Source organism: Rhinoderma darwinii, chromosome 13 (genome assembly GCF_050947455.1).
Source record: "Rhinoderma darwinii isolate aRhiDar2 chromosome 13, aRhiDar2.hap1, whole genome shotgun sequence".
Classification (NCBI taxonomy): Eukaryota; Metazoa; Chordata; class Amphibia; order Anura; family Rhinodermatidae; genus Rhinoderma; species Rhinoderma darwinii.
The window spans coordinates 13,152,191-13,168,534 of record NC_134699.1 but is presented as its reverse complement, the minus strand read 5'-3'; the positions used below and the strand labels follow the sequence as shown (position 1 = coordinate 13,168,534).

General features: G+C 45.3%; 1 protein-coding gene across 1 annotated transcript in view; it reads right to left on the bottom strand.

Annotated features, from left to right (window-relative positions):
• Positions 1-7,913: 7,913 nt before the first annotated feature.
• APCDD1L (APC down-regulated 1 like) overlaps positions 7,914-16,344 on the bottom strand; it is a 38,453-nt gene continuing 30,022 nt past the window's right edge. Inside the window, exons 2-4 of the mRNA XM_075846491.1 lie at positions 13,326-13,500; positions 11,575-12,106; positions 7,914-10,451 (exon numbers count right to left, since the gene is read on the bottom strand). Of these exons, the coding sequence (XP_075702606.1) occupies positions 9,696-10,451; positions 11,575-12,106; positions 13,326-13,500 (1,463 nt within the window). The 3' untranslated portion in view covers positions 7,914-9,695. The remainder of the gene's footprint in view (positions 10,452-11,574; positions 12,107-13,325; positions 13,501-16,344) is intronic.

Sequence of the window (16,344 nt, the reverse complement as noted above, 5' to 3'; positions counted from 1 at the left end):
CAAATTGTATTTCACTGTTAAAGGACCACTCCACCTAAGGAGACAAGGTGGCTTGTGTTACAGCGGCAGTCTGATAACTTGCGGTGGTCCTTGTCAGCCCGTCTTGTCCTCCTGATTACCCTCCCTAAGCCAGTTCATAGAGATGAAAGATTTATTTTCCACGGCGATTATTAAATTACAGTAATTTTCATCAATGGTAATAAAATCTGTTTGTAAATTGTTGGTCCTTTAAGTGGCCAGTATTACATCATTTCTGAATTACATTTGGACTGGGGTCAAAGGATAAATTAAAGGGGTTGTCTGAGATTAGCGTTTCCCAGAACAGCGCCGCTCCTGGTTATAGGCGGTGTTTGGTATTGCAGTTTAGCCCCATTCATTTGAGCTGCAATACCAAACACAACCTATGAGTAAAAGTGGCGCTGTTTCTGGTGGGGTGGAAGAGCAGACCATTTTTTTTAAAATCTGGGATAACCCCTTTAAATGATCTGCTCATGTACCCCCTCCCCCTCCTGGGTCTACCTGTGGTGTTCATCACCAATAAAATGGCCACCTCCTTCCAGCTGTGTAAAGCACATTTCCACGTAGGCTGATGACGTTACAATTCTCGTGTCGTTCCTCCATAGGAAACAATGGTTCTTGTTTGTAGTCTCCGCTACAAGTGCTCTGTGTGTTGCTACACTTTTATCACAAGACTATTAGAGTTGTCCATGTTCGGAGTGGAAATATTAAAAATTAAGATATTAACCTGTCCCTTGTCGCAAATATGTCCGTGTTCCTGGAATGAGTGCACAAAAAAACAAAACAATTCCTATAATCCGGCATGAATGGGACCACGTGGGTGCCAGATTATCAGATGTCCTGGTTTATAAAACGATCATATATAAGTATATAAACGGCATTTATAACCGTAGAGATCCTCCTACGATACCTTCTGGGTCTCTACAATCTCCGCAGGATTGTCAATCAAATTATTAGATTGTTGGGTGCCGGATTAGAGGAATAACTGTGTTATATAATATGCAATTTCTCTGGGAGATCAGATCGTTTTATCCTCATTGCTTATGTAGGACCAGCATTTCATTTATTCACACACTCACATTTTCTTTCGTTCACTCGGCCGTGCCAGCAAACACGCACTATGGGAGCACGGTCCGTAAAAAGCATAAGGTAGGACATGTCCTGGCTTTTGCGGAGGCTTTCTACGGCACGGACGCCTTCCCGTAAATATATATGGAAGGTGTCTGTGGTCAATAAATTGAATCGGTCCGCAATTGCGGAAGAATTCTACAGTCATGTACATGGAGCCGCACTCGCTCTTACTCTCTCTTTCATGCACTCGCTCTTACTCTCTTTCATGCACTCGCTCTCACTCTCTCTTTCATGCACTCGCTCTCACTCTCTCTTTCATGCACTCGCTCTCACTCTCTTTCATGCACTCGCTCTCACTCTCTCTTTCATGCACTCGCTCTCACTCTCTCTTTCATGCACTCGCTCTCACTCTCTCTTTCATGCACTCGCTCTCACTCTCTTTCATGCACTCGCTCTCACTCTCTCTTTCATGCACTCGCTCTCACTCTCTCTTTCATGCACTCGCTCTCACTCTCTCTTTCATGCACTCGCTCTCACTCTCTCTTTCATGCACTCGCTCTCACTCTCTCTTTCATGCACTCGCTCTCACTCTCTCTTTCATGCACTCGCTCTCACTCTCTCTTTCATGCACTCGCTCTCACTCTCTCTTTCATGCACTCGCTCTCACTCTCTCTTTCATGCACTCGCTCTCACTCTCTCTTTCATGCACTCGCTCTCACTCTCTCTTTCATGCACTCGCTCTTAAAGCGGATTTACACGAACGCGATATACGTCCGTGCCACCTGCGTGTTTTTCACACGTGTCGCCCGGACCTATACAAGTCTATGGAGCAGTGCAGACTGTCCGTGATTTTTGCGCAGCGATAGTCTGCTGCCTAAAACTTACGACAGGTCCTATATTTCTGTGTTTTCGCGCATCACACACCAATTGAAGTCAATGGGTGTGTGAAAATCACGCACACCACATGGAAGCACTTCCGTGGGACGTGTGTTATTCGCGCAATAGCTGTCAAAAGTATGTTTGGAAACAAAAGCACCACGTGCTTTTCTGTTTACAAACATCCCAACGGAGTATCATAATGATGGCGGCTGCGCGAAAATCATGCAGCCGCATATCCTATGTGATGACACACGGAGCTGTTAAGTGCCTTTTGCGCACGCAAAACGCTGCGTTTTTGGTGTGCACAAAAACGCACACGCTCGTGTAAATCCGCCATTACTCTCTTTCATGCACTCGCTCCCTACTCTCTCTTTCATGCACTCGCTCACTACTCTCTCTTTCATGCACTCGCTCACTACTCTCTCTTTCATGCACTCGCTCCCTACTCTCTTTCATGCACTCGCTCCCTACTCTTTCATGCACTCGCTCCCTACTCTTTCATGCACTCGCTCCCTACTCTTTCATGCACTCGCTCCCTACTCTTTCATGCACTCGCTCCCTACTCTTTCATGCACTCGCTCCCTGCTCTCTCTTTCATGTACTCGCTCCCTACTCTCTTTCATGCACTCGCTCCCTGCTCTCTCTTTCATGTACTCGCTCCCTACTCTCTTTCATGCACTCGCTCCCTACTCTCTCTCTCTCTCTCTCTCTCATGCACTCGCTCCCTACTCTCGCTCTCTCTCTCTCTCTCTCTCATGCACTCGCTCCCTTCTCTCTCTCTCATGCACTCGCTCCCTTCTCTCTCTCTCATGCACTCGCTCCCTACTCTCTCTCTCATGCACTCGCTCCCTACTCTCTCTCTCATGCACTCGCTCCCTACTCTCTCTCTCTCTCATGCACTCGCTCCCTACTCTCTCTCTCTCTCATGCACTCGCTCCCTACTCTCTCTCTCATATGCACTCGCTCCCTACTCTCTCTCTCATGCACTCGCTCCCTACTCTCTCTCATGCACTCGCTCCCTACTCTCTCTCATGCACTCGCTCCCTACTCTTTCATGCACTCTCTCCCTACTCTCTCTCTCTCATGCACTCGCTCCCTGCTCTCGCTCGCTCTCTCTCTCATGCACTCGCTCCCTACTCTCTCTCTCTCTCTCATGCACTCGCTCCCTACTCTCTCTCTCTCTCATGCACTCGCTCCCTACTCTCTCTCTCTCATGCACTCGCTCCCTACTCTCTCTCTCATGCACTCGCTCCCTACTCTCTCTCTCTCTCATGCACTCGCTCCCTACTCTCTCTCTCTCTCATGCACTCGCTCCCTACTCTCTCTCTCTCTCTCTCTCATGCACTCGCTCCCTACTCTCTCTCTCTCTCATGCACTCGCTCCCTACTCTCTCTCTCTCTCTCATGCACTCGCTCCCTACTCTCTCTCTCATGCACTCGCTCCCTTCTCTCTCTCTCATGCACTCGCTCCCTTCTCTCTCTCTCATGCACTCGCTCCCTTCTCTCTCTCTCATGCACTCGCTCCCTTCTCTCTCTCTCTCATGCACTCGCTCCCTTCTCTCTCTCTCTCATGCACTCGCTCCCTTCTCTCTCTCTCTCATGCACTCGCTCCCTTCTCTCTCTCTCTCATGCACTCGCTCCCTTCTCTCTCTCTCTCATGCACTCGCTCCCTACTCTCTCTCTCATGCACTCGCTCCCTACTCTCTCTCTCTCATGCACTCGCTCCCTACTCTCTCTCTCTCATGCACTCGCTCCCTACTCTCTCTCTCTCTCTCACTCTCTCTCATGCACTTGCTCCCTACTCTCTCTCTCTCATGCACTCGCTCCCTACTCTCTCTCTCTCATGCACTCGCTCCCTACTCTCTCTCTCTCACTCTCTCTCATGCACTCGCTCCCTACTCTCTCTCTCTCATGCACTCGCTCCCTACTCTCTCTCTCTCACTCTCTCTCATGCACTCGCTCCCTACTCTCTCTCTCATGCACTCGCTCCCTACTCTCTCTCTCATGCACTCGCTCCCTACTCTCTCTCTCTCATGCACTCGCTCCCTACTCTCTCTCTCTCATGCACTCGCTCCCTACTCTCTCTCTCTCTCTCATGCACTCGCTCCCTACTCTCTCATGCACTCGCTCCCTACTCTCTCTCTCTCTCTCTCATGCACTCGTTCCCTACTCTCTCTCTCATGCACTCGCTCCCTACTCTCTCTCTCTCTCATGCACTCGCTCACTACTCTCTCTCTCTCTCATGCACTCGCTCACTACTCTCTCTCTCTCTCTCATGCACTCGCTCACTACTCTCTCTCTCATGCACTCGCTCCCTACTCTCTCTCTCTCTCTCTCTCTCTCTCATGCACTCGCTCCCTACTCTCTCTCTCTCATGCACTCGCTCCCTACTCTCTCTCTCTCTCTCTCTCATGCACTCGCTCCCTACTCTCTCTCTCTCTCATGCACTCGCTCACTACTCTCTCTCTCTCATATGCACTCGCTCACTACTCTCTCTCTCTCTCATATGCACTCGCTCCCTTCTCTCTCTCTCTCTCATGCACTCGCTCCCTTCTCTCTCTCTCTCTCATGCACTCGCTCCCTACTCTCTCTCTCTCTCTCATATGCACTCACTCCCTACATGTAGCGGAATTATTGTGTATTTTCGGTCTGGAATTGCAGATGGAAAATACGCAGCAGAATACAGTAGCAGTAAAGCGGGTGAGATTAAATAAATCTCATCCACACACTAAAATTTCCGAGCAGAAATTGACCGGCGGTGCTTGTTTTTCGTAGCGCAGCGTGTTAATTCTTGCTGTGGACAGAATGGCTGCGTCTTCCAGAGGAGGTGCCACCATCTCCCAGCATTGAGAAAACGCAGTGAAATCCGCATAAGTGTTCTGCAGCAACTTCTTTACGTGTGGGCAAGCACCTAACACTTTCTCCTATGCCCTCGCTCTCACTGGTGCAACATTGTAGGAGGGCCATTGGTTTATCAATATGTTTGTGGAGTTCGGGAGGAAACAGGAGAACATGGAGGAAACCTACCCGAGCACCGTGAGGATATACGTGCTCCATGCTAATTTGGTTTGTGGTCCAGGTCCCTGGTGCGCCCCATCCTGCAAATCTTCCTGAGAAATTATGTTTACCGCAGGGCCTGAACTTGTATTAAGTATCTTGGTGTTGTTAATGTTCAGGACTCAAAAATTGAGATCTACATGAATAAAGTCCCTGTTCTGAACTGGTATCTACTGTTCTGCTACTGCAGAAGAAATAGGTATATGTGTTATTACACCTCCAATAGTCTTTATTGTAGGCCAAATGGCCTTATTTCTATGGTGGATGGAGATAAGTGTTCAACACACATCTCTGGTGCCACTTATCTCAAGGGACTAAGGGTAAAAATGCAAGCTGTCCCCATTTATGTATAGAAATATTCCTGGAGATCCTCAGCCCTGGACATATGGAAATTAAGCTAGAATTAAGCTTGAAGGTGACTTGATTGTTTTTGTAGTGTAAGCTGTTTTAATGTTATTTCTGCACAGTTAAGTGAAACTTTACGAGAAGAGCTTCTCTACTTGTTTCTCCTATGACAACACATCCTGTCCCTGTGCTCTAACTGCTCAGTGTTGTCATATGGACCACACTGCTTTATAACAATCAGGGTGGGGTGGGGCTTGCTGGATTCTGATTGGGTGAGGCCCGGTGTTCCTATGACAACACTGCCTGGGAACAGGGACAATTTAGTGATGTGTGGGAAAAATAGTAATGATCCAAGATAATTTCTTAATGAATTGTTCTCATCCCCTCTCAGTGGTCCGCTGGAAAAATGGGGAATTAAACCTGTGTGCTTTATTTAGAGGACTCCAAACCGGATCTTCACTGTGACAACAGAAATTCATTCAGTTTTTTTGCTGCTAAAAATAAAAGCAACAGTGCCTATAAAATACCGGCCCGATAGTTCCTGTCATTTGTCAGGACGGCTTATTGAATCACAGAGCTGATTGGTTGCTATGGATTTTTCCTGCTCACCACTTTTTTTTTAAAATAAATATTCCCCACCTTTTGAGCTTCTTATATAATGTACCCAGGTCACCTTGGTCCATAGAAATTCTAAGCAGGACCTGGATCCTTGGGGGCCTATAGTCTCCCAAACCATGGATCCCTACGGTGCTGTAAACTTGGTTCAATAGAATTGCAGGGAGTCTCGGTTTTAGTCTCTGCACACTGGGGTCCAGAATATCAAAACCACGGCTCGTACCGGTTATATACTATTCTAGCCATACCGCCACCTTAAAGGGAAGGTGTCATGATTTATTTTTTTTATTTTATAATATTGCTTTTAGTGTCATATTAAAATAAATTGTATTTATTTGTGTTCTCGTGTTCTACTTTTTTCTTTCTTTTACTTCTCTATGGGGGCTGCCATTTTTTTTTTCATCTCTGTATGTGTCGATTAACAACACATACAGTGATGGAATACGGCACATACATCCCCATAGAGAATGCGAACGGGAGCCGTTCCATTCACTGCAGTGTACGCCGTCTGTGTGGGAACGGCGAATGTGCCGCTCCCACACAGACCAAAACGAAGCTCGTTAGCAGAGCGAAATCCGGCGCCATTTTCATGTGGACCGGCCATATGTTCAAGGAAGCGAAGGCGCAAGGAATAGGAGCGGCGGCAGGAGCAGGTAAGTTATGTTTGTGTATGTGATGTGTGTATTATGTTCGTGTTATACGGTCTGCTGAGCACTGTATCTAATCCTCCTACACTGTGCATTCGCTCAAAAAATGGTGACACACCGTGTAGGAGGTTTAAAGATTCAACCCCTGCCTTCTCCTGGCACTAGCCAGAATAAGGGAGGGGGGATTGTGTGAGGACACTAGAGCGAATGTCTACCCCAAATTTGCAGCATAAACAATGAGGTTGCTTTACCACATTGACCATGCTGCAATTTTGGGAACTGCTCCCTCTAGTGACCAGCACATGGAAATGTTATAAATTAGAATCTAATTTATAACATTTCCTGACTTGTGAAAAAAATTAAAATTAAAACCAATCTTTAATCACTCAAATAATGAATGTTTAACAAAGAAAAAGAAAAATTTCTAGCAACAAATTCCGCCTTAAAGGGTAACAATGTTTGATGAATTTCTGACATGTCAGAAGTTTTGATTGGTGGGTGTCTGAGCACTGAGACCGCCACCGATCACTAAAACAAAGCAGCAGAAGTGCTCGTGTGAGCGCTGAGCCGCTTCGTTTGCTCGGCTTTTTCCAGAAATCAATGTATCGGAGTACGGACTCAATAGAAAGTCTATGAGCCCGTACTCCGTGTCTGTTTGGCTTTTTCCGGAAAGCTGATGTATTGAACTGGCTGAGCGCTTCCACTCCTCGTTTTAGCCATTGGTGGGGGTCTCCGTGCTCGGACCCCCACCAATCCAAACTTCTGACATGTCACAAGTTTGTCAAACGTTTAGTTACCCTTTAACAAACTCGTTCTGTATGCACATACTGTTATAGTCTCATCTATATCGTGCTCTGTGTTTTGTGCTCCTCCATTCTTTTCAGCACAAGTTTTCCCTCTACCTTGGTATACAGTATACGCCTGTTAAAGACAGTACCTATTTACAGCCTGCAGATGGCACTGTTGCTTTGGGAATTTCTTTATTTGCTTCCAGAGACATCAAAGATGGAATCTGCAGATTTGAAAGACTGTAAAAAAAATAAATGTATGTGACTATCATGACATGTCGCTCTTCATGGCAAGAAATATAGTCCTGGTTATCACGGATTTTCAGCCGCTACTGATCCAGCCTGCAGTTGTGGTATGAGATTTGATGGTATGGTCAAAAGATGATGTTTTTTTTTTGGATGCTTCTATGGGATGTAGAAGACAGCAAGGTGCTACATTGTAACGAAACACAGTCCTGGCTCACCACTATTGTCTGAAAATAGGCAGGCTAATGTAAGGTTTTAATAAAATTCCTTTAATCTGGCGTTACTGGGGTCTAAGGCATGCCACATTATCAAGTATTCCAGATTATTAGACAGCCATAGAAAAGTATATCAAATTTATTTTGGATTTGAAGACAGCCCACCATAAAACATCAATACAAGTTATTGCACAATTAATTTGGGGAGTTCCATAATTTTATGCTCAGTCTCCTAATATTCAAGATTAGTTTGCGGCTCTGGGCTAGTGACAAGTGCTGTCTCACGGAATTATCGGATTAATATCACACGCTAAACAGAAAACAGCTTTAAAATACGGAGCGGTTTTCAAGGGAAAGCAGCCTCTGATTTTCAGACGTTTTTGAAACCCAATGTTTTTTTGCGACCGTTTTTGGAGTCGTTTTTCGATTGACGATGAAAAACGGCTCAGGAAGTGACATGCACTTCTTTTTACGGGGCGTTTTTTTTCCGCGCTGGTTTTTTCAAAAGGCTGCGTAAAAAAAAACGCCCCGTCAGAATGAAACACCATTTTTCCCATTGAAATCAAAGGGCAACGGTTTGGAGGCGTTCAGCTTCTGTATTTTCAGCCGTTTTTCGAAGCGTTTGACCCGAAAAACGTCTGAAAATAAAACGTGTGAACATACGCAAAGGGTAACTGACGTGTCATAGAAGTTTTTTGATCGTTTAGTTACCCTGTATAGGAATTTCAGAATAAATATATATATATTTGTACACAATTCCTAGATCGTGCAACGGCCATAGTCGTTCTTAACGCAGATTAACGTTTCATGTTCATGGCGTGTGTGAGATAAATAATTAAAGGGGATGTCTAGTTTAGAAAGACCAATTTCATATACCGTATTAAGGAATTCTGAGTTAAGAGGTAGTCCTGTGTGCAGGATCCTTCTCTCGAGTAGTTACAAAAAGTCTCTTGTTCTGGGGGACCTGTCCTGTATTACAAAGACAACTCAATGATTTGAATGGGCACTGTGTAATGCTCAGTTTGCCCTGCGGTGGCACTGCAGGGAAACTGAACACTTATTGCCAGGTCTCTCTACCGATTACAGCTGATCGTCCCAGCAGGGGGATACTTTGTGATCAGTTTATTGCCAAGGGACCTTTCTAACAAGCTGACAACCCCTTTGATACCGTGTCAGATGACGCATGCCATGTTGGATTCATAGATGTGAAATTGGAAGCATAGGAAGGTTCAGTAGGGTCCTATAGAAAGCCATATGATAAATCCATACAAACTTTGTCAGGAGCCCTAATACAGTCACAAGCATTAGACCTTACACCACTAAATATGTCGTAGGTGGAGAAAGAAGGTCAGATGAGACGCCATTCCCACCAGTCATAGGAATATCGCTTGTGTCCAGTTTATTTATAGGAGTGGTGTTCCCTTACAGGACATGAAAACCCCATTTGCACCATGTATTTCACCTGTAAGATGCCCGGTCATTTTTTTCAGAGGAAGTGCAGGGTTAATTTAAAAAAAAAATGTGACTGTGCCCCCCTCCCCCACAGTGCATGGTCTGTCCATTTGGTTCAATGTAGCCCATTATCTCCATAAGAACATCTGCAGAGGAAAACCTCCAGCCTCAAAAGTTTTTTTGGGAAAAAAAAAGCCCTATATCTTTTCAGCAAGTGCATTAGCTAGAGAGAATACTATGTACAATATCTTTTAACAAAACAAACAAAGCAGAACCTCAAGATGTATTTTTTGTTATCTTTTTAGTCGAGTACAAGATTGTCCCAGCTCCGAGAACTGCACCTGAGAAAACAGCCGGCGTGGATCAGTTTGGCCTTAAAATATGTAATATAATAAACATTAGCAGAGCCCAAAACTTTGGTTGGGGTAAGGGTGCAATGTTCGAGGCAAAATCCGTAGATTGATGTCGCTTAGACGGTTTGGTCGGCTCAGCAGAACACTGGATCAGGGGGGGCTGATAGGACGTTGGCCGCTTGTTGGGTGTTGATGGGCTGGAGCCATCTGTCGGCCTTTCACCCATATATAAGAGATGTCTCCCATGGTGGTCTTGTTCAGTCTTAAATAGCTCATATTCGGTGTGGGGGAGCCGGATACCCAGCACGTTACAGCCCCCCGTCATTGTAATGTCTTGTTCCTCCCCTATAGCCCATGATCCCATAGCGCCACAACGCCCGGGCTGTGATGCATTCAGCATCCGTAGGATGGCATGGTTCAATGGTGTAACCCATACTTGGCTTACAGTAAACGCCAGCTCTGTGCCGCCTTTCACTCGCTTGGAGGGCACACCTTTGGTATAATGTCCTGCAGCTCGGAGTGTAAACGTGCGCTGTTTGCAGAGTGGATCGGCATAATGGTAGTAGAATCCTTCCCAGGTACGGTTCTCTTCATGGAACGTCAGGTAGCGGGTGAGAAAGAGCACAGCTGGGCGAACCTCACATTGGCTGCTCACCCATTTGCCACCGAGATGGGCTGGAGGTTGTGTAATACCGGGCAGGATCGGTGGGTGGTGTTCATCGGAGTTGTAGATTAAGCCGCACGCGTGACATGGGTGGGCATGATGCTGCAAAGAAAGGCGTGAGAGTGAATAGTAGTGGTAGGACAATGCAAAGAAATAAAACAAATACTTAAAGGGCAATTCCACTTTGATATTTTCTGACTTGTCATAGAGAAGGTCCGTAGGTTCTGAGGGGGGGTCACAATCCTGAGTCTTGAGTTATGACAGGTCAGAAGATAAATAAAGGTGAAAGTCTCCTTTAAGAGAGTGCTTGTGACAATGACGAATGACGCTAGAAAATATTTTGTGGGCGTTGGGGTTACCCGGTGTACTCTGATTATTGAGACGGGTAATGCAGCTTGCATTGATCATTGTGAGAGTCTCTCCTACCTGCGCTGGCAGATGGGGGTTATAGGTCAGCCATGGTTGACATACATTCTTTTGAGGTCGCTGTTGTTTTTAGTAATAATGGTGTCCTAATGAAGACTCTCTGTACCAGGCTCCGTACAACCATCACTAGGACTTCTAGGATATTTATATAAAGGGGTCTTTGGGTTACTGCTCCTCTGTTGCATGGGCCAGGGCTGAGGCATGACAAACCAGATACCTATCGCATTCAGTCACGTCTACCAAAAAAATCCCAGTTCACCCCTGCCAATATTTGGTAATGGGAACCTGAAGTTTCTTTTAATTTGACCCAACGTTAGCTACTCTGGTTCTGTTATACTGATCCATAGTTACAGCCTATATTATGCTCCAGAGCAGCATCCACAATTCTGCATTTCTTGCGGTCTGCTTACAGTTGGTTCTGGTGATTTGCATTCTTGGAAGCATCTTTCGTACACCAGGCAATGTATAGTAATCTTTTTTAAGGAAGATCTAATGCAGTGGGGCATTATAGGAGCTCTGCTAAATTGTTAGGGGTGTGTCTGATGACAAGCTTGTTGCCAATAACCAGCAGAATTGTGAATTCCGCTCTGGACTATAAAAGAGGCTGTGTCTAAAAATGAACATACCTTTTAAAGAGGGAAGAGGACATAAGCACCAGTGGGAAAGACCAACATCTAGCCTAAGGCATAAGCTGGGATACAAGCAACCTGTAGATCTCTGTCTGTGGTGCGCTCCAGTTTCATGTCATTGGAGTGGTTGATACATTGGCTACTGTAGTCTTGCATTTGGCGATACTCACCAGGGCACTATGCAATGGCTGCTGGTATCCATTTGGTCGGTAATGGATCCTCTCTGACATCTCTGTATTAATATCTCCCAGAAAGAGCTTCTCCACCAGTCCTCCCCTCTCCTGGGAGATGTATTGTTTCTCCAGTCTCACCAGACTCAGTTCATGCATAGTAAAGTTGAGCGCAACCGTGCAGTCTCTATCAGCCTTGGCACTGAGGAGCTCATATAGTCTTCCTGGAGCCCAGGTTCTACCAGTAGATACAAAACCCACACAGGTCCTGTTCATCTGGGTTCTGATACTACTCATTGCCTCCTGGGTGTAGAATACAATCCCCATTTTGTGCAAATTATAATCTGCCTCTGTAGCCCCCCTAGTTATCCATGAGGCCTGGCGAAGGCGAATTTTTCCCTTGATCACAAGAGAGTACAAGGGCCGTTGGCACTGAGGGTCCGAGTAGTAGAACTGGAGGGCCTTGAACAGTCGATTTGGGTAGAAAGTGTAGGATCTTGTGAGGAACTCCGGTCCGGGTCGAACTTCACATCTAAGGGGTGAGATAAAGTGTAATTAATTCTATGCATAACCAACAATTTCAGTATTGTACTGATCCTGAGTTACATCCTGTATTATACTCCAGAGCTGCACTCACTATTCTATTCTGCTGGTGGAGTCACTGTGTACATACATTACATTACTTATCTTATACTGTTCTTGAGTTACATTCTGTATACAGAGCTACACTCGCTATTGTGCTGTGTACATACATTACCTATCTTGTACTGATTCTGAGTTTCATCCTGTATTATACTCCAGAGCTGCACTCACGATTCTGCTGTGCACATACATTACATATCTTGTAGTGATCCTGAGTTTTATAATCCAGAGCTGCATTCACAATTTTGCAAGCTTCAGAGCTCAATTTTCACAGAATTCTTTGCTGTTTTAATGTTTATGAAGCACTTCCTTTAGTGATTTGCATTCCGGGAAGTACAGTCTTTACACTAGACAATGAATAGTAATCTGATTTTGGAAGAACTGAATTGCATTATAGGAGCTCAGCTAAGCTTTTAGCGGTTCTTTCTGACAACAACCTAGTTGCCTGTTTCCAATAACATCCAGCAGAATTCAGAGTGCAGCTCTGGAGTAGAATACAGACTGTAATTCAGGATCAGTACAAGATAAGTAATGTAATGTATGTACACAGTGACTCAACCTTTTTCATGTAGATTAGTTCTATATATATATAAAATGTAAAATAATCCTAAAAGTGTGATCAGTAGTGGTTCAACATCAATTCAGGGGATCCCGTTTCCTGCGGTGGTGTGGCTACTTATTTGCAACCACTACTAATTGGTGTGAATGCGGTTAATGGGTTGTCCTCTTTGCACGGTCCCTTTTTGTTAGAAGTGTATGCCCAACAATCATCTGTGATCTGTGGGAGAAGCTGACATCAAATGTTTAATATCCCTACAGCGCCACCACAGGACAAATGAATTATTACACAGGTTACATTTAAAATAAATGGACTGTTTGTGTAACGCATGGATGTGCTGGGTTCTCCAAAGATAGCGAGACTCGTTGTAGCTGCTTTCCACTCTGGCTAAAAGATAAGGGTCCTGAACAGGGGACCCCCTCTATTAACTCAGGCTTCCCTAACAGGATTTGAAAATGGGTTTTCTAAACCAGACGACCCCTTAAGAAAACTTTGGCGTGATTTTGCTAATTTAAAAGGACATTAGTAACATAACACACTATTCTCTCACCCTGTGGAAATCCAATGACCTTCTATATTAGGTGGCAATACAGAGGAAATACGGGCTCCATCCTGTAGGTGGCGCAGTTGGTACTGACATTCAGGCTCCCAGTTCGGTTTTCCAGGACCAGGGAAGTGATCAGAAGGGACTGGTACATCCCACAGTTTATCCCCATAGACCAGGGCTGAAAATAACAATAACACATGTCAAATATATTAAATCCTTATCCCTTGGCAGATAACCAAGTGAACACAGAGAGAGCAGTTTTTTTTTTTTATTATTTAGACCTCGAACGTGTTTAGTTATAGATTTATATGACTATTTGAATACAGATGTAGCAGAGCTGAATTTGTCACTTCATTCTTTAATGCTCAGCATGAACGCAAGCAATAGTTCTAGGAGTGTTCATTTACATAAATTGTCCCAGGGTAGCACCTGGTTAGGGTATGTTCACACAGGGTGGATACATACACACCGCATATACGCCCTGGTCGCCGCAAGGAATTCCGGCCCAAAAAAAATGCACAAAGTTGGGGTGCAGCTTTTCGCCCAGGAATGTCCGCTGCGGAATGACGTTTCATCCCATGTGACCGCTGCAGCGGTCACATGAGACGTAACATCTTCCCAGGAGGCCCTTTTGGACAAAGCAGCACAGAATTCTGGGTAAGTATAAGACTTATTTATTTTTTGTTGGAGTTACAATTTTTGCATTGAATTCAATGGGGAAAATCCGCACCAAAATAGCAACGATTACACAAATACTATTGACATGCTATGGAGTAAAAAAACGCACCGCAAGTCAATTTCTGAGCATTTTTTTCCGCTCATTTACGCAGAGTGTGGATGAAATTTGTTCAAATGTTATCCACACTGCTGCTACTGTATTACGCTGCGGATTTTCCACAAAAAAATATGTTGCGGAAAATCCACAGTGTTTACGCTATGTGTGAACCCGGCCTTAAAGTGAAGCCCCTGCTTTGCCATATTATATGGTTATTAAGGCTCTGTTCATACCTGCATGCTGACTGTCGTACAACGGATATCAGCGACGCCTGAGGGACACAATTCAGTTACAATGGGATCTGTCAGGTTCCGTCAAGGTGTCCGTCGTTTAGATAGCGCAAAATTCAGCGCTAATGTTCCCGTCATATTTCTGCAACGGAACCTCCACCGCAGCTTCAAACACAATCTAATGAAATCGTTCCCTCGTACGATCGGGCTGATGGGAATTTCTGGGGTTTTGCCATGCAGACCCATTAGCATTTGTCAATGCTTTGCACGTAGGCGCTGTTGAAATATGCGTTGTGGTATACGTTTATAATGGAAGCCGCAACGCAGTGCTGGATCCCTCGTCCCACAGATACCATCGGCGATGGATGGACCATTGACTTATAGCTGCGCTATTCTTTCCATCAAATCGAATGGGCTTTGGTACGGCGCCTCCGCCGCAAATGCGAGCAGAGCCTTAGCTGTTCTTGTGGGGAATTGCTATTTATGCGTTCCCTTCTATATACTTTATACACACACACACATATATATATATATATATATATATACATACATACACACACACACACACACACACACACACACACACACACACACACACACACACGAGTTTCTCTACTGCCGCAGACTTTTCCATGAAGAGTGAGAGTAAAGTACGTGCAATAATTCATCTGTAATAAGATCTGTGTTTTTACAACGAGGTCCAGAACTATTCGTTATTCCTACTCATCCTCAAAGAAAGTGAATCCCACAGCACTGGGTAGAAGCTCTTCCCTCCGACAGTCCTCGCTGCTGTGTATCCTGTACACCATATGGCAGCTACAGTTGTCTGGAGGCTGTGAGACAGGATGGCACCCTGTTAAACCACACCGAGACACCCTAATCCTCTGCCAATCTCCGGGAGTACAGTGTTACCTTATCACACAACTGCATGACCATGGGATTGCAGCCTTCGTTTCATCTATATCCTTATCATTTCTCTTAACTCCTGAGTGGCCATAAATCCCAACTTAAGGCCCTATTACATCAGCCGGTGCAGCGAGCGCCGATCAACGAGACATCATTGATCGGCGCTCGTTTGCTCCTGTCACACGGAGCTATGGACGGGTATGAGCTGTCGTCCCCATACATTATTATCATGTCGGCAGGGCGTCTCCCTGTGTATACACCAAGATGCGCTGCCAACACGATCATATTTTCCTTTTTTTAAAACGATACGACCAGAAGATGATGCAGCGTTTGCTCGTTCATCTGCTGATCGCTGCCGTTTACACAGGGCACTTATCGGCAACGAGAGTTATATGAAGGCTCGTCTGCCTGATAATCGCCGAGTGTAAAACCCCCTTAACCCATTCCCATAAAACACACAGAGACATTGGGTTGGATAAATTTGGCCACAGCAGCCATTTTATTAACAAACATACATAACAATAAAAATTTGCATAGATCAAAATAACGAGGAAGGGGAGTCCTTGGAGCTACAAATCTGGCGCCAAACTGCCCACCTATATTATATTGACCCCAGACGTCTCCCAACAGGCTCAGGGGCACCACTATAAACCACAGTTGGCTGTCATAAGTATAAACCACTCCCTGGACCACCACCAAGCAGGAGTCCAAATTAAGCAAGACCACTGACCAATTGTAGAATTTGGGAGGGACCATACCCACGATGGATCCCCCCACCAATTTACCACCTAGGACCCCCAATCTGCCAACACGCTGCCGTACATATTACCCAACATCACTGGCCTTTCTGTCAAGCCCACTCACTGTGTGTTTTATATACGCTGAGAGGGTACAACGTGAAGTGGGCCCTGACCCTGGCATCACAGATGTGTAAGCACTCTTATAGCAATACAATAGCAAAGTTTATCCAGGACATAATACCAGCACTACAAAACTACCTAAAATACTTAGAATATGGATTCTTCACCAGATTTAAGGGGGTTGTCCAGGCATGGACAACTGATGATAGGTCACCAGTATATGATCGGTGGGGGTCCGACACCCGGACCCT